The following is an 18,429-nucleotide window of genomic DNA, read 5'->3' on the forward strand; positions in this document are numbered from 1 at the left end:
AATCAAAGACCCCCACTAACTTTGAGTGATGTTGCCCACTGCTAATACAAGCAGGCGTCTGGTGCCTGTCTCTTGACCTTCCCCATCTCACAGTTACAGAGTTTCCCTGACTGTACAGTCTTAGAATCCTTCAAGATTAACAAAACCCATTTTTCCAAAACAGAAACCCACCAGGAATGACAAATACTTTCTCAGAAGGAAGTGGGCAATAGAAAAACTCACACATGAGAAGTCACTTTCTTTTTTTCTGTCTGTCTGTTTCCCAGAGATAAATTCTGTAAGACAAACCATAAAAGAAGTAGGTCAGTGACTGCCTTTTTTTAAACTCTCCAAACCACAAAGGAAAGATTGTTCAAAGTAGTGTGGGTTCAAGTTGTTACTAGCCTGTTGCCACAAAAGTGTTTATAGAAATACTTAAGCAGTCACTTTTGTAAAATTCTTGTATGGTATCATTCTTACCATCACTTCACATCATACTCTGAGGTGATTCAGTTCTTCCACAGGGATGTGGCCTATAGAGCATATTACATTGCAGAGTCATGACTCATAAGAACCTTTGCAGAACTGGCCAGGCGCACTATAAATTCATCCTACCCTTCATGTGAACTGCAGAAACCTTGGAGACACCCAGAGCAGCAGTGTTTCTCCCTGCACAAAACAAGGTACTGTAATGATTTCTAGATACTATTTCTTTCACTTGTTCTTGTCTGATGTTGCTTTGTTGACAAATGTGTAGGAAAAAAGCAGGTATCTGAACTGGAAACAACTAATGCTTGGGAAAGTAATTAAGATTGCACAGGCAATAGCCTAGAAGATGAAGTCTTAAAAATATACAGGAAGAGCAACTTATTGTTCAGAGTCCTATAATTCCTAGAGTTCACTGACTAGCATATATATCTCAGCACACTAAGAACCATTGTGTTTGTTTAAGTCAAGTAATTTGTTCTTGTACTCTTTAGTGCTTAGAATTATCAGTTTAGGTCCTGGTTTGCATGCTACTAAGGTCACAAACTATCTTTTATTCTAAGGCCATCCTATACCAACCAAAATAGCTCTTAGTACCTGAATAGAACCCTCAGCTAAACCTGCAAGGCAAATGACAAATAGCAGCCTTTGTGGTCTGCTGAATATAGAAAGTTTGTATTGCAGAAGAACAGGGAAGCTAGGATCTGGACTAGTGCCTTAAGACAGGGTTTCAGGACATTTTTAAAAGTCATAAAGGTAATTCAGGATGCTTAGCATGCAATAGTTGGGGCAGCACTTGCGCAAGTATAGGAAGGAGCATTTTGTCTTGACCTAAAGAAATAGTTTGACTGCTCCTGCTACCGGAGTATTTGTTCTCTACAGAGATGAGCATCAAAAGGCTGTTGAACAAATTGAAGCATAAAATTTGTCATAAGAGACAGTTTATCGGTGGTCTCTAGCCCAGGCTTTTCTGAGTAAAGCTATCAACTGTCAGTCCAAGATGCTGTAAAAGGCAGTGCAATAAATTTCCTGGTGAACAAATATGAACCACAGCTGGAGGCTGGTTCATCCCTGAAAATGATAGCTGTTGCCATTAGTGAAACAGGACATGCTAAACTTTATGTGACTTTATAGTTAATGTTCCTCATTCTTTATATAGGCAATTTTAGAAAGCCTTTAAATCACAAAAAAGTTCAAACAGTGAAGAGGAACTTCTAAACAAATAGCAATCATAGTTAGTGGTTCATTAATCCAAAAAATCCTTCTTTCCTGTCTTTCTGTGCAGCTTCAGGACAATGGATATATTGAATAAAGCAAACACAAGCTTTGCTCTTGACTTTTTCAAACAACAATGTCAGGAAGATGGTAATAAGAATATTTTGTTCTCTCCTTGGAGTATTTCATCTGCCCTGGCTACTGTTTATTTGGGAGCCAAAGGTAACACTGCAGATCAGATGGCAAAGGTGAGTCTGGGCTTCAAAAAGTAGCTGTCTGAAAGGGTTGATCTCTTGGAGCAATGTCTTCCATGCCAGAAATTTGCTTTGATGGAACAGAGGAAAGCCATAACATGTGCAGAGTTTTGAGGACTCTCTCCTATAGTTATTTCAAGTTTCACACTTTGCTAAACATAAATCCACGTCTACAGGATTAGAGAAAAACCATGCTGAGACTACAACTCTTTCTTGTTTTAGAGGCAAAATTACTGACTGAAATTGCCGAGTCACACTTGTTCAAATATCATGGTGTCATGGGGGGCAGTGAGAACAGCCCCAATGCATGGTTGCCAAACACCTAATGCAGGTACCTAGCTCCTGTTGGAGGAGGGGAGGCTTGTCAGTTTGCATCTGCTAAGGCAGAAGCTGTCCCACCTGCTAAGGCGGTCATCTAACTCCTGATTTACAGGACAAAAGAGACTCAGTAGGGTATAAAAGGAGTGATCTTCTATTAGGATGAAGGGAAAACAAAACAGAACAAAAGGCACAACTCTTTTCAAAAGTGTTCCAAGGTTGTTTGCACCCCTTTCTAGCCTGGGTAAGGTGAACATGCCCAGAGAAAGGGATTTAAGGCATGGAACTGCCTGCACAGTTTTCAGGCTTTCTGACGCATAAGCAGAGCTCTATTTAGACTTCTTCTTTGGTAGACTCCATCTGGGGGTAATTGGCTTTTCCCAGGTATTAACTGGTCATCCCAGGGCATAACTCAAATCAGGCAGATTCCTCAATAAAGGCCAGGTATGTAAGAGTTTCACCCTGCAGCCCTCAGCTTAGTTTGCATAAACCATTTTGTAATAATGGACATTGAGACCTAGACAAAGATTACATATTCACTAAGGACGGGACAGAAGAATAAAATTTGAGCTCGACTGTCCTCATTACCAGTCCCCTTGAGAACACTAAAAATTTCACTGAAACAGCAGATTTTCTGTTGTTGCATTAATTACTGATTTTCCCACTGCAGGTACTTCACTTTAACAAAGCTGAAGGAGCCAAAAAAGTCACCACAACCATAAGGATGCAAGTGTATTCCAGAATAGAACAAAGTCTGTCAAATCAACGTGCTTGTTTCCAGAAGGTATGTCATCCAAGCTGATGATCAAGCTGTGGTCACATCTTCTCCTGTTTGTACTTTCCTTCCACATTTGCATTTGCTTATGTTTGCCTTCCTCAGATTTAGTGTACACAATTAACTGGTGCAGCATTCTGTGATACTTTCATCTAATGAAACACTTATTACATGCTTCCCCCTTTTACACAGAATTGCATAATCTAACCTCAAATTTGCAAAATGTAACACTTGATGATCAATAGATCTCTTGATCTTTTTCCTTTAGCTCTGATTGCAGATTTCTTTCTCAAACTATTACTATTCAAAAGCTAGCTCAGTTCTTACCTCAGAGAGCTAATCCCAAGAAGAGCTGCTCTTCCACACATTTGATTGCAGTATCAAGACAAAGAAAACAAGAACATTTATGTTTCCAGGCTACTTATTCTGATATGTTTTAGAAATTAGTCTCCATTTCAACTGAGAAGATATCATCGTAAATTTAAATGTTGAGATTTCCCAAAGTAGACCAGTTGTCTGCAATAAAACTTAGAGAAATGGGAATAATTTTATTCCTGAGATAAGTCCTTGCCATACTGGCAGGCATCTTGTCACAACTTATATATAATTTAACATAGCAGAACAATAGAGAAGAGCAAATGTAATCCCTCCGAGTCAGTAAAGGCTTTTTCCTAGTTGACCTTTCAAACATGGTGATATCAAACTCTTCTCCCTGCTCTTTCCCATCATCCTTATTGTTTAGGGGCTGAGCTGTTTCCCTGTAGCCGGCCCACAAAATCCCACCTGCCGCTAGTTTTGATGAACGGATCTGCACCCCACAGCCAAATCCTATAGTGGGAAGACTTATTTTAGGGGTTATGTCAACATGTCATTTGCACAGCATGAACAGGAGAGGGATTGTTCCTCATGAGTAACACTTGCCCTAACTGTAAGAATTACAGTGCTATGGGTAGTGCTATGAGTTCTAACACTCTGGAGACTTAAGGGTCTATTCGTGCCTCTGATTCTGATATAATGATGAAATGAATACAGCACAGGTGCAGATTTTTAATTTACTAATTCATAGCTTCTTCCTTGAGCTCACTGGAGACTCTGAACCCATCTTCATTTAATTCTGCCTCTTCAATATAGAGAATTTACTGCAATTACTAAAACATAAAAAAACCAAAACCAAAACCCACAAAATATTTAGGGAGAGATTAAGAAATTTAGGGGCAAATCTTCCATGTAACACTTTAGACTTTCATAAATTAAGGGAGTGATAGAGCCAAATCTCATGCATTGTTTAAGAATTACTCTCTGACTTTTGTTTTCTGGATATCCAAAGTTTCATAATATCCTTTTATAAACCCTTAAATATTTTACATTGTTCAGGCTCTTAACACTTGCATTCCAAGATACCCACAGTGTCTATACCACATTGGCAACTTCTAATACTTTAATATTATTGTTTTAATAGCTGTCCAGTTTAGAGCACCTCTTCTTTTGTAATATAGGTAACAGATCACGTGAAGAGAAGTACTTTACTTGGATTTGCGTGGAGGAAAAAACCAGGATTTTGACACAACAGATGAATAATGTCCTTTTAATTTTTCTTTCTCCAAGACAGAGATTGGCAAAGCAGATAACATCCACACTGGATTTAAAGCCCTCAGCTTTGAAATCAACCAACCCACTAAAAATTACCTACTTAAAAATGTCAACCAGTTATATGGAGAAAAATCTTTGCCTTTCAGTAAGGTAAGACTTTTAGTTGTATTTTGAAGTGTCATTTAACCTTCATGCTCTGCCTATGGCAACATAAGCCATGTACTTTAAAATATTTTCGCTACATTGGCAAACTATGTTATAGTCTTTAATAAGAACACTTTCTATGATATTTTTCCTTAGACTTTGGACCCTAAATTTTAGTTTTTTGGGATGTATATCTAATCCCAGAATGATTTAGATGTAGTTAGATGAGAACGTTTAAACTGAGTGTTTCTACTAAAAAATACCTCGTTCCTTTGAGAAAAACACTGTGCTTGTGTCCATGTAATTTTTATCTCTGGCTGTAGTAGTACTCAAATTGGCAGGCTACAAACCTAAGTCAGGTGTCTCTCTTGCACTGCAGGAATACTTATTGTTAGCCAAGAGATATTACAGTGCAGAGCCACAATCGGTTGACTTTGCGGGAGCAGCAGATGCAATCAGGAGAGAGATCAATTCCAGTGTTGAGAAACAGACTGAAGGTAAGCTCCAGCCTTTCCTCTCCAAACGTCATTTTGGCTTCTCTATGCCCAAGGGGCCCATTGCAGGTTAACATTTCACCTCAGAAAGGTAATTCAGACTCTTCCTAAATTACTCATCTACTGAAAAGCTTTTACTAAAATTAGTGTCCTCCATCTCAGTGCACGAGGAATATGGCTTATCCTTTGTAAATCAAGATTACCCCAGCAATTACCTAATTGCAAATCATCTCAAACTAGATGGCTGCTGTCAGCACTTAAAACTTCCCTGGCTTATATCCCTAGAAACTGTGCTAGCACTTAGACGGAAACAGAGAAACTGCACAGATGTGTGAATGTCCCTCTGTTTTTTCCAGGTAAAATCCAAAATCTGCTGCCTTCTGGATCTGTAGATTCACTCACCAGGCTAGTCCTGATAAATGCACTCTACTTCAAAGGAAACTGGGCAACAAAGTTTGAAGCTGAAGCTACCAGGCAAAGACCTTTCAGAATAAACATGGTATGGCCATATACTGCCCTATTTCCTACACTGCAGGAGGAAAAACCTGGAAAATATGGGGGGAGAGGAGGGGGAGGGAGAAATCCTGTCACCCTTTAAATCCATGTGGAGGGACAGTTTCTTTATTTAAAGCATTCAGTATATTTATTTCACTACACTTTCAGCACTAAAACTGCACACACATACCAGGCCCTGAGGCACAACTAAATTGTCAGAAGCTGTTCAAAAAAGCTTCCATTCTCCAAAGGCAGGGAAAAAAAAGAGGTGAACAAAACTGTATAGGTTAGTTCTTTACATTTTCACTTTCAACCATTCAACCAATCAGAGTGGCATACAGTTTCCTACAATTGGTGTAATCTGAGACAGCTCAGATGGCATGCCATGCCTCCTAGTGCCTTTCCAGTGCCTTGCAGGGATCCTCTGAAGATCCTGTGTTCTGTGTCCTATCCATAAGGATGTCTCAGACACACTGGGCAGCTTGTAGGGTAAATACAATAAACCTCCACTGTTCTACTTTAACTCAGTCTTTTTACTGTTCAGAGTAAAATTGTAAAACATTCAATTTGATTTGTTGCAGCATACAACTAAACCAGTGCCCATGATGTATCTGAGGGATAAATTTAACTTAAACTACGTAGAATCAGTTCAGGCTGATGTTCTTGAGCTTCCATACGTCAACAACGACCTCAGCATGTTTATCCTGCTACCGAGTGACATCTCTGGCTTACAAAAGGTAAAAAAACAGAGAACATAAATAATGTGAAGAAGTAAGAGTGTCATTATTTAATCACTTTATGCACATGTGAGGTAAAAGACCAGGCTGCAGTCATGTTTCCAGGAAGGAAGGTACTGATCAGGCTCAAGGTAAAGCAAATCCCAAATCTAGTCTAGTACTCTGAGCTTGAAGCTCTTGAAGCTCAGACTAGACTTCTTAGTCTTGGAAGCCAGCACGTCTGCGGTTGCTAAAGTTGATCAGTCCTAACCCAAACCCCATAAGATTTCCCCTTTTCCAGCTGAACAAAAATGAGGACGGAAAACCAGCCCTGCTGAGATCCACTGTCCGCACCAGTTCAGACAGATATGATATCATTCCAAGAAAAACCCACCAAAAATCAGGCAGCCTATGTTATGTTCCAGGATGCCCAGAATTAATACGTATGGACACTGCCACCTTCTGTAAAAAGCCTGATTCTGCCTCTGAATAACAAACCCTTAAGAAATTTTCATTTTAAAGTGTTGTGTGGGTGGGGGGAATGCTCTTTTCAGTAAATTCTAACATGTGGGGAAGACAGCACTGGGAACAGAAAAACAACCAGACTATTGTAGTTCTGCTACATTTCCTGAAAGTTACATGAGAGCTAAATGAGAACATTTCAAATATTGCATTGATATACCATAGGAAAAAATTCTCCTTTAGTTAAAAAGATCTCCAAACTGCTGTTTCATTACTGTTTTTCTTGTACTCTTACAATGTCTTGAAAAGTTCTCCATTTAAGAGAAGAAATAGCCCTTAGGACACAGGTTTTTGAACCTTTTTTAATTTTCTACATTTCTTTTTACTCACTGCAGCTAGAAAGAGAATTGACTTTTGAAAACCTGTCTGCATGGACGAATCCAGAACTAATGGAGAAAATTAACACAGAAGTTTATCTGCCCAGGTTCACGTTAGAAGAGAAATATGACCTCAAATCTACTTTGAGCAGGATGGGGATTCAAGATGCCTTCACAGAAGGTCAAGCTGATTTCACAGCAATGTCCAAGACTGGTGATCTGTTTTTGTCACAAGTTTTTCACAAGTGTTACCTGGAAGTCAATGAAGAAGGCACAGAGGCAGCAGCTGCCAGCTCAGCAACACTGGCGTCACGAAGTCTTGGTGCTACTGTTCTCTTTTTGGCAGATCACCCTTTCCTCTTCTTTATCAGGCACAACAAGACCAAGACTATCCTCTTCTTGGGAAGATTTTCTTCTCCCTAGGAACTTGATTACTAAACAGGTTATTGCAACAACAAAAATACACACCAAAAGGAACATCTCAATAGCCTGTGCACTTCTTAATTTTCCTGTACTGTTGACAAATCTTTCAATGTTAGAAGAGAGTATATATGAAAAATAACCTCAAATTTATGCCTCTGGTTCTTTTTCCTAGCCAAAGAACCCCATAATGCTAGAACTACACCCTAAGCACCAAACTGTACAAAGAATATTACTGTGTCTTTTTGGCACTTCCTGAACTAGAACTTCCACAATTCAGAACAGACTGAGCTGAGCTCAACCAGTAATTTTAAAGTTTTGATATCAAAGAAGAAAAAAACCCCAGGAAAATCTCCTTGTTTTAGCATGCTGCTGCATCTCCATTGGTTTCAGCTCATGCTGATCCCCAAGGCAGGCTACTCACCTACATTCTTGTCAATTTTTTACCAGCTTTGCAGCCTGGCAGAACAGGCAATGAAATAAACCTGCAAAATCTTTGTTCCAGATACTGGTGCTTCTTTTTTGCTCAAAAAGGGGTTAACACATGTACCTTCTAATCTCTGTCCCACAGCAATTGGGAAATATTTAACAACACTATAGAACTAGGAAAATAAAACACGTGTCTTACAACCTTCTCCTTTGTAAACTTTCAACCTTACGACACTATTTCCAGCCTAGCACCATACTGCCTTGCTTTCATTTTACTTTGCCACTTATTCACGGGTTTGAGACAAGATCAAATGGGAGAATCAAGTCTAATACTAATACAAGTAATACTAATGGCCATAAGTGTTTTCTGGAAGATGAACGTGAATCTCCCAGGTGATATTTTTATTATCCAGGTCATATTATCCTGTCACTGCTCTTTCTCCTAAGAGAGTGTCCTGTTCAGTCATGCATATTTGCAGGGAATGCTCCTGACTATCGGAATTCACAACAGAGAGATAAGGAACGGGTTTCTAATGGACTTGCACACACTAACTATCTTGCTACAAATGCATCTTCTTGAAGCAGCAGGACACCCTTTTCCTGGCAGAGAAGAGGCTGCTGACTGTCCCTGAGTCCTTTCTCTTTCCTTTCAAGCTCTCAGCTGCTCCCAGGGTCCCTTCTGGTTCTGCTTCCCAAATGGGAAGGAACAGAAGAAAAGTGTTATGAAGCACGTGTTTTACACTATCCCTTACAGAACCCCAAGAGAAATGCCTTCTGCCTGTCTCAGTTGTGAAACATGACACTGGATCCCTGTGCATTCAGACCCAATTCTGCCACACCCTCCTTCACCGCATGGAAGAGTGACATATCCTCATGGATAAGCCTCTTCAGCACTTCCTGGTCTGCCTTGGGAATAAAGACAGAAAAGCCACACTTGGGAGGCTAAGAAGGAATAAAACCTAAAAAAATGAGCACAAACTCACTTAGGCCTTTAAAGTCAATGGAAATGTGAGTCACCTTTTCTCTCTCCTTCACTATTTTAAGCATGGTTGCAAAGATGACACAGTTGATGTCCTTTTGGCTGTGCCATATCATTCCTGAGTGGCAGTGGCCACAGCACATAAAAAGTGAGTTGTACATTAAGGAACAGCCTTTTCCCAGGGTCAACAGCAGTGCTGGAAATATTGTGAAAGTCTTGAAAGGGCTATGGGTAACCTTATCTACTCATGGACCTGCTCCAAGCTCCTGGCTTGGCTTCCTCACCACCCAACCATTCAGTTTACTTTTCTCCTATCCAGATTTCTGGAGGACTTACTATACTAAAACCAGCACTTGTTTAATTTCTGGCATTTCTTCACTGCCTTGCACAACACTGATTTCTGACATTTTTTAGAATTCTTGACCCACTGTATTCCTGTAATCAAGCTTGCAGTAAAATGCTTAGCACACAGTACAATTTCCTTCCTCTGCTGCATCTTCCCCTGCCCTCTAGGGTCTTAAGAGTTGTTGCCACCACATTCTTCTTCCATGACTGTCTCTCTTCTGGGACTTCAAAGTGACAGCTCTTGTGCCATGTTTACCTCTCCTGTTTCTCTCTGTCTTTGCTTGAACCCTTCCAGTAGGGTTGTCTCAATTCTTGCCCTCCTCCTTACAGCTCAGTAACTCAAGGTTTTGCAGTGTTTGACTCAGATGATTCCCAGCCATGACTGCAATGAGATTTCTTCACCAACACAACCAGTGGGGTGTCCATCCCTTACTCTCCTTCACAGATTTGCCTCTGTCTGTATTCCTAGTGATCTTCAGTCTGAAGGAGGGCTCCCAGTCTCCAATTCAATCAGTAAGCTTGGTTTTATGTTGAGGTACTGCATTTGAAACTCAAGAGTCACAGAGAGGAGAATCAGACTCTCAATATCCACTAAAATCCAGAAGCCAAAAACCAAGCATTGTGTAACCTTTCTACAAGTCAGTTATTTTAAACAACAGAGCAGTTATCTCCACAACACCAGACAACCCTTGGAATCAGCAACTTGCTTTGCTATCCTGTCAGTAGGCTACTGTGGTGCAACAATAGACTTCCAATTTTAATTCCGTTGTCCTTTTGAAATGTCTAAACCTGTCTGAAAGTGACCAGGTCAACAAAAATGTCAAAATTTTATGAGATGTTTTGGGGATGTGGTAGAAAGGAACTTTGGGTAGGTGGAAGCAACCTGGATGTAGATAAAAAGGAAAGGGAGGGGCAAGCAGTACTACGTTCCTTAATTTAAAAAATTGCTTAACACAGAACCTGACTGAGGACAAGACCTAAGTGTGCTCTTTCATTAAAAGGTAATTACTTAATTATAATTTAATATATTAAATCCATATCTATATTACATATAAAAATATTAATATATAAATATTTATATCATATATGTTATATAATATATAAATATAAAATAGAAATAGAAATAAAAATAAAATATATAATATAAGAATATATAAAATATATAAATAGATTTATATTAAATTTATAATTATTTTATTATAATAAAGGTAAATATTTGTATCAATTTAAGTAAATTTTATGATACTTTAAAAAAGAAATCTATGCCATGTGTGACTGTATGGATAAATGATAATATATAATGATAATTATGTGTTATAATGCATTATTCTTGCCTTGTGTTTTTCTAAATGTCAAACATTAGAGAAAATAATTCTGTAAGTCTAAGGGAAACTGCTCATTTGGGGCAGAATTATTCACAAGCAGGAAATTTTTCCTAGGGCAGAGACTGCATTACAAGTAACATCTTCATTTTGATAAAAGAATTCCATACTTGATACAAAGGTACAGTGCTGCACATTATCAGGCCAGAGACTCAGGAGCATTCCTTAGCTGAAAACAGATTTTCCCATCCTGATGCTCTCTTGGTTGCATTCACCAAGGAAAGAAAATCACTCTGTGGTACAAACTTGGTCCTGAGGGCATACTAACTGCCAAAAAGAATGTAATTGTTTGGAAACCAAACACTTGATAAATACCTGCAGACTTCAGAGCTTGCCCCTCAATTTGTGTTGCTCCATTCCATAGATACAAGTATTAATACCAACAACAACAACAATAATATAAGCATTTCTGGTCTCTTGAGTGGTAAATTACATGAGGCAGGTGTTACTGGGTAGCCTGGAGTACTTGTAACCTCAAGGCATCTGGCAGTTTCTGGGGAAAATAAAATTGCTGGAACATACAGAAGGGCTGGTAGGTACACACAATGAATAAACTGCATAAGTCTAAATGGAAGCAACAGCTTTGCTGTTCATGAAATAACTGCATTCGTACATTGCTGGCCAGGAAAAGCAAATGAGACTAAAAAATATGCCTAAATCCTTCCTCAGTGTCAGCTGTCAATTCTATACAGATCCAAAATCTAGTAGTGAGGAACTCAAACATGTTGAGAACCAATGTACTAAAAATTCATAGTAGTTCCCCAGGGAACATTAGTTAAGGACAAAAAGGAAAAGAAATACAGAGGTTACAAATCTGCACATCTTTGAAAATCAAAGGCAGAAAGAACCACAAAGAAAACTGCAGCTGCATGAAAGAGGAAAAAAATCTAAAATAAATTGGTGCTCCCAACAGGTGGCAAAAAGTATCTGTGTGGAAGATAAACATACAACCATGCTACTAGTTTTAGTGCTTTAAATGGAATGTCTTGCATGTCCAGCATTTCTCACCAATGGGTACCCTGTACAAAAATTTCAACACACAAATAGTACAATTCTGTCTGTTGCCTCTTTCCAGGTTGTAAAAATGGAAGTGATCTCCACATCAGTTGGCAAGTTTACCATTGATCTTTTCAACAAGCTAAATGAGACCAACAAGGGAAAAAATATTTTTTTCTCCCCTTGGAGCATATCAGCTGCTCTGGCTCTGACATACCTGGGAGCAAAAGGAACTACAGCAACTGAGATGGCAGAGGTAGGTTGCTTTTGTACTAGTATTGTGGGAAGAACCGTTTGGATTTGCACAAACACATTCCTATTGTTGGGAGAAACAGCTGTGGAAGTGAGTTCTGCCTTGCAGCATGCAGACAGGAGCACTGTGTTGGTGGTCTGGGAGGGGGATGGTGCTACTCATTGTCATTCCATGGGATTTATTGTCACTACAGCTTCAGTATCCCTTTGATTAGTTACCTAAGGAGCAGATAGCACAGTGAGTTACCACAGGGAGAGAAATATGACAACCATTTGAACCTCATTTGGCTTTAAATCTCACAAGGTCTTTCATGCCTATTTCTCATCTTTGGAAACTCTGCTTGCAGGTCCTTCATTTCACCCTGGGAGCAGCAGCTGAGGCTTCTTCTGTGGCCAGACCTTCTCGGGGGAGACCAAAGAGAAGAAAATTGGTATCTATTAGGACTGAAATTCCATGATAAAGAACCTCCAGAATCAAAATGTCCAGATACAGCTTTAGGAGACCAGTATTTATTGTCTGCACCCCTCCTTAAAGTACAAACCCCAACCATACTTCACAGCAGGTTGAAGTTCAGTTCCTTTTACTCACTCAGACTCTCAGAAGCATGAAAGGATGAGTCACTGGGATAGTCTGGAAGGTTTGTTACATGGCAGCTCAGTTAATCCAGTCATGAACAGAGCCCTGCAAATTGCAGTGGTGGTAAACTTGGGAAAATAAAAAGTAAGCAAGAGAAACCCAAATCCCTCTTCTATATACATCACTTAGCATGTTTTGAAAGCTTCATGCAAAAATGAAATTTCTGAATGTTTGGTTTCTTTTTCCAAGGATCCTGAGAACAAGAAAGCTGCAGATATCCATTCTGGCTTCAAGAAGCTCCTGACTGCCATCAACAAACCCAGGAGCACCTACTCCCTGAAAAGTGCCAATCGTATTTACGTGGAAAAAAACTTCCTATTATTGCCTGTAAGTAAAATCTCAGAGAAGAGTAAGAAAAGGTGCAAAAAAAAAAATTATCTGTTTAATTACTTGCCATTAATAGAACAAGTTGGAAGCTGACCTTGAATACTGCAAATAGGAGCTCTGGACTCCAGTAATAATCTTAACAGGAGAATACCAGTCTGCTCACAGAACTTAAGGATGCCATGCCCTTTGACTCTATTGTAGGAATTCCTTTACATGCAATGTGCCTTTAGTATTGGAACCCCCAATATATAAAATTGTAAATGAGAAATTAAAATAAGCACATCCACAGCATGAAGGATGCATGCAGCCTTCCTCATTTCTCCAGCTAAATCTTGGAACAAAAGATGTGAAATTTCTGTTCTTTGGTTATTTCTTAATTGTTAACCCACAGTCCAGCAGAAAGTAACAAGCAAGATCCTGCAGTCCTTTAGGTCCAAGAATCCATCAAGTATAAGAGCTAACAACTGCCTTTTGGGACTAAAAAATAGTATATTTCTCTAGTACAGTACTTTTTTTCTCCCTTTTTTATTATTTTTCAGTCATACATACAGCTCAGTAAGAACTACTACAAAGCAGAGCCACAGAAGGTTAACTTTAGGACAGCACCAGAACAGTCAGGAAAGGAAATCAACACTTGGGTTGAAAAACAAACTGAGGGTAAGCTGGGCTCAACCCCAACATCTTTGCTCTCCCACAAAGTCAGTCTGCCATTTCCTTTGGGCAGGTGCCCTTGCTTCCCCAGGTGCTACTGCAGCAGCCAGGTCATGCCTTCCCATGTGGATGTGGGCAGTGAGCAGAGATGCGGTGGGAGGACAGAGAAAGAACAGCACACTTAAGCTGCTTCAAACACCTGATCTGGACGTCAGTGCCTCCCTGAGGAGATTCCCATTGACTCCGCTGTGCAGTGCAGCAGCTGCTCCTCAGGCACAACCATGCCCTGGTACTGCACCCAGGCACCACTGGCAGAGCAGACAGAGGGGAGAGACACCTCTGCCTGCCAGCACGCTCCAGGGCATGGGGGGATGCCTGCCTTGCTCTACCACCCTGCACTGGGATGAGGGGCTCCTCCTTCTACCTGGTGTAACCAGCAAGGCTTTCTGCTTCTAGCTGCTTGCCATTAAGCTGAGACATTTTTGGAGGAAGGAGTAAATCCCTGTCAGTTAGCCAGGAGAACAGGTCAGCAAATGGCTTTGGAAACTGTAAAGAAATGCACTGATTTATGTCAGGGGAGCATTTTAGGGAGCAGGGCACTGAGGCATAGATTTTTTACTAAGAAGCTGAACTGAGTGAAAAACTGATCAAAATGTCCTCACTGTACTGTGATGGAATGAAACCCGACTTTTGTGCTTTCAAAAGGCAAAATCAAGAATTTGCTGGGTCCACAAGATGTGACAAACTCCACCACACTGATCCTGATAAATGCCATTTACTTCAAGGCAGAATGGGAAGTGAAATTCAAAGCAGAAGATACAGAGCTGCAACCCTTCCGACTGAGCAAGGTAAGTTCCTCCTGCATCCTTCTTACTGTAAACAATGTGGTCACAACAGCTCTTGCTGAAATCTTTCCATTTCATAAGTCTTTTAGGTAGCTCTATGGTAACTAGACTCTAAAAATCTGGTTGCAGTAAAATCTGTCAGTCCTCAGCTCACTGAAACATTAGGATGTGCTCACGTAAATGTTAATGAACTCCAGGTAACAGCTACTGTTTCCAAAATCAATACAATCATTTAAAACTTTTCTGTAAAACAGTGCTAAAATTGACTAAATTGTAAAAACATGATTTTGAGATGGATGGGAACTGCATGCCATGTCATAGATGAGTACAGAGCCAGGCCTTTGTGCTGTGCAACCAGGCTGGGCACAATCACTCCTGCTCCAATACAGCTGCAACAGGATGCCCTAAACTGGTGCATGGCTGTGTGAAGCTAAAAGCAATGTTAATGTCATGTATCCAGAAGAGATGTTAATGAATTCACCATTAAAGACAAGAACTCTGTGCAAAGCGTAACTTCTGCCTCCTGATTAGCACATACATACGGTCTGCTTCTTTGAACGAAGGGATATAGATGTTAATAGAAGTTATATACTCCTGAAGAAGTGACTGCTTCCCAGGAGCTCCTCTTATCATGAGCCCTTTTGCTCTGACACTAGTGTTACCTTCTACCAAGCAATCTGCTGATCACCTTTTATCACCAGAGAGAGACCACTGATAAGCTGCACAACACTCGTCCTCTTAAACCACGGCTGTTTTGCTGCCAGTGTTGTAAGGCCATATTCCACACCTGCTCCATACCCCTAATCCTTGCAGACATTTTTAACTCTCTTCCTCCTTGGGCATGTTTTGGGGACAAGAGAAAAATATCTCAGTTCAGCCCCCAACAAAAGCTTTGAGACAGACATCAAGATAAGCAATGTTGCCCAGTCAAGAAAAGCTTTGGAAAATGGATGTTAGATAACTGTTTTAAAAGCTTGTTATAAAATTTTCTCTCCCTGCATTGAGACATCATCACCCTTCCATTCAAGGAATGATTTCTTACTTACAACAAATACTTTCCAGAACAAGACTAAGCCTGTAAAGATGATGTACATGAGAAAAATATTTCCAGTTCTCATCATGGAAACAATGAATTTCAAAATGATTGAGCTGCCATATGTGAAACGCGAACTCAGTATGTTCATCCTCCTTCCTGATGACATCAAAGACAACACTACGGGTCTTGAACAGGTAAGAAAGCATGCTACAACCATTTTGTAAAAGTGGTTAAAAAAAAGAAGGGTGGGCTGACAATAATATCTCCCTTTGTAAAGACACGCTATCATGCTGTTTGACCTCCTCCACTAGCTGAATTAATTTTCTTTAATACTTATCTAATCCCAAGAAAGTTCTTCCATGCTGAGTGCCCTTAGCTTGGTAGGAACTAAAGGAAGGCAACACTGTGCATAATCAGATGCTCAGCTCTTCAACAGCCCCCTTGACTGACACCCATTTCACATGATTTGTTAAGGGTTAAATCTCCCTTCCTTGCACGTTCAGGAGAGACAGCACCACACAAGAAGTCATAGGTTCATAGGTTCTTCCTGAGATGATTGGCACGTAAGGAATCCATAAATATGGATTTATTTCTATATTTTTCTCACTCTTTTTCCGCCTCTCCCTTCCCACCATTTTTCTGCTCTATGAAAACCTAGGATTTTGGTGAGACTGTGTTTCACAGTACATCTGATACTGTAGTTACTGTAATTCCAAGATTGTTAAATTCTTGGAGTCTACACCATTCATTTCTTTCCCTCATTTGATCTGAGCTGAAGAGTGGTGGCATAGTGCCCGGGACACAGAGGGGCAGTGAAAGACTTTGCTGGAAGCACTTTGTTTCAAAGCCATCAAGCAAATACATGCAGTAATGTTAACACCTGTTTTTATAGAACTGGACCAAACCATATGCCACAGAGCAATTTTATTTACATCAGGACTGAATTAAAAGAGAGGAAAGAACTACCATGGGGGATGGCAGCTGTTGAATGCTCTTCCCATCTCTCTTTTGCCATGAATTGGAAAGGGTGCTACTCGAAACTTTGCAGCATTAAGACTCAAATACTTGTTGTGCACCTTGTCTCTGATCATCAGTAAAGCCAATTTCTATTTAATGCTTTCACCTAAATGTTAAATTTGCTATTTAAAACATTTCATTAATTACATATACATACATACAATAAAATTGATTAATTAATAGTTAATTAATTGTTTTTCCCTGCAAACACCAAATTTCTTCTCTTCCTCAAATGGTAGCTGGAAAAAGAACTGACGTATGAGAAGCTGTCCGAATGGGCTGATTCCAAGAAGATGACCGAGATTCTTGTGGATCTGTACCTACCTAAATTCAAAATGGAAGAGAGATATGACCTCAGCGATAATCTGATCAGGATGGGAATGCGCAGTGCCTTCGGCAGCAATGCTGATTTCAGTGGAATGACTGAGAGGGATAAAGTGATGATCTCCAAAGTTTTTCACAAGTCTTTTGTTGCAGTTGATGAGAAGGGCACTGAGGCAGCTGCTGCTACTGCTGTCATTATAGAACTAACAAGTGCCTATGTTAGCCATGCTCTGAAATTTAGGGTTGACCATCCTTTCTGCTTCTTCATCAGACACAACAAGTCCAAGAGCATCCTTTTTTTTGGTAGATTCTGCTCTCCTCTAGAATGAATCATTGCTTGCTCTCAGACAGCCACCAAGGTTCACTGTACAATGGAAAAATGTGAACTGCAGTGCTAAAATCTCAGCCTTAAGCCATGAAGCCACCTATACTGAAAGTGCCTGTTCTTTTTCTTTCCTCAGCCCCCCTCAAAGAAGTCAGCATCCAGAAACCATTCTGAGCCATCAAAGAACACCCCTCTACTGCTTCCTTCTATTGTCCTAATGAGACAGTCCTAAACAGAAAAGAAAGAGTAGATTTTTGCTCCCTTTTATCAAATATGCTCTTCTGGCTTTATTGTATAAAAGTAAGGTGGAGTCATAAAAACTCTCTGCACACAGGCCATAATCTCTCCCTATGTCAAATGCTGACTTCAAGGGAAATGCAGTTCATTCTCTTGACTGTCACAGAGAGTCAAGAAAAAACAAAGAAAAGAAAAAAACAAACTTGTAGAAATCTGTATGCTCTCCTTTGCTTTCTTTTCCTCACTGGGAAACCTGCATTTGTACTACAATGCTATTTCATAACCTTATTTTCAAATTTCAGTGACTGTTGGAAATTAACAAAATTTAATACAAATACAGAATAATCTCAGAATGCCCCCTAACATCCCTTGTCTCACCACACGTATATAGGCACATCACATTCATTCTCTCCTGCTCTTTCAGCTTTCTGAAAAAGTGAGGCTGTGAGGGAAAGTTTTCCATCTCTTAATATTAAATTGCTAACTTCTAATCATGTTGCATTTTTTCCTCATTTTTTCTAAATTTTGAATTTTAAGGTTGCTGAGATTTCCAACCAGCAAAAACGCTAAGAAAACTATTAGCAACATGCCTTCTTGACACCTTTTATTGATATGTAATCTAAACCTGTTAGAATTTAAATTTGCTTCCTCTTTTTAATTTTACTTGTTTATACCTATTTCCAGGTTAATACCTGCAAAGCTTCCTTTCCACCTGTAATATTGACCAATGTTTGATTTGTACCTTCTGAGTGCATCTCAGCAAAGATATTCGTGGTATTGACAGAAATATAAGTGAAATTTTGTTTGATGCTTTACTTATTAATTTACCATGAGCTGCATTTAATAAAATAAATAAACTTGAAGTTGTGTTTGTGTTATTCAAGACACTGAGTTAAGTTACTTGGTTCTCTTGTAGCATCCT

General features: G+C 39.7%; 2 protein-coding genes across 3 annotated transcripts; both read left to right on the forward strand.

Moving 5' to 3' along the window:
- Positions 1-449: 449 nt before the first annotated feature.
- LOC102111828 (serpin B10-like) lies at positions 450-9,128 on the forward strand. Of its 2 annotated transcripts, XM_088052613.1 has the most exons (9): positions 450-662; positions 1,751-1,928; positions 2,923-3,036; positions 4,633-4,767; positions 5,141-5,258; positions 5,612-5,754; positions 6,332-6,487; positions 7,324-7,747; positions 8,909-9,128. In XM_088052613.1, the coding sequence occupies exons 2-8, from the start codon at positions 1,761-1,763 to the stop codon at positions 7,726-7,728; spliced, it is 1,239 nt and encodes a 412-aa protein (XP_087908739.1). In that variant the 5' UTR covers positions 450-662; positions 1,751-1,760; the 3' UTR covers positions 7,729-7,747; positions 8,909-9,128. The 2 variants fall into 2 exon arrangements, with proteins under 2 accessions (XP_087908739.1, XP_005526517.2); XM_005526460.3 differs by lacking the exon at positions 8,909-9,128 and having other exon boundaries at positions 7,324-8,231.
- A 1,284-nt stretch (positions 9,129-10,412) lies between these two features.
- LOC102111460 (heterochromatin-associated protein MENT-like) lies at positions 10,413-18,390 on the forward strand. The gene is made up of 8 exons (XM_005526458.3): positions 10,413-10,479; positions 11,936-12,112; positions 12,456-12,539; positions 12,935-13,072; positions 13,612-13,729; positions 14,429-14,571; positions 15,631-15,798; positions 16,861-18,390. Exons 2-8 carry the CDS (start codon positions 11,945-11,947, stop codon positions 17,272-17,274), a joined length of 1,233 nt encoding a protein of 410 aa, XP_005526515.3. The 5' UTR covers positions 10,413-10,479; positions 11,936-11,944; the 3' UTR covers positions 17,275-18,390.
- The last annotated feature ends 39 nt before the right edge of the window (positions 18,391-18,429 follow it).

The sequence above is a fragment of the Pseudopodoces humilis genome, chromosome 1, assembly GCF_049639895.1.
Source record: "Pseudopodoces humilis isolate 2021_Gansu_Grassland_sample_001 chromosome 1, ASM4963989v1, whole genome shotgun sequence".
NCBI classification, from domain to species: domain Eukaryota; kingdom Metazoa; phylum Chordata; class Aves; order Passeriformes; family Paridae; genus Pseudopodoces; species Pseudopodoces humilis.

Coding starts and splice junctions, on each gene's coding strand:
- LOC102111460 (XM_005526458.3), top strand. CDS start 11,945: ATGGAAGTGATCTCCACATCAGTTGGCAAGTTTACCATTGATCTTTTC. Junction 13,073..13,611: donor AAAACTTCCTATTATTGCCT/GTAAGTAAAATC, acceptor ATTATTTTTCAG/TCATACATACAGCTCAGTAA. Junction 13,730..14,428: donor GGTTGAAAAACAAACTGAGG/GTAAGCTGGGCT, acceptor TGCTTTCAAAAG/GCAAAATCAAGAATTTGCTG.
- LOC102111828 (XM_088052613.1), top strand. CDS start 1,761: ATGGATATATTGAATAAAGCAAACACAAGCTTTGCTCTTGACTTTTTC. Junction 1,929..2,922: donor CTGCAGATCAGATGGCAAAG/GTGAGTCTGGGC, acceptor TTCCCACTGCAG/GTACTTCACTTTAACAAAGC. Junction 6,488..7,323: donor ACATCTCTGGCTTACAAAAG/GTAAAAAAACAG, acceptor TACTCACTGCAG/CTAGAAAGAGAATTGACTTT.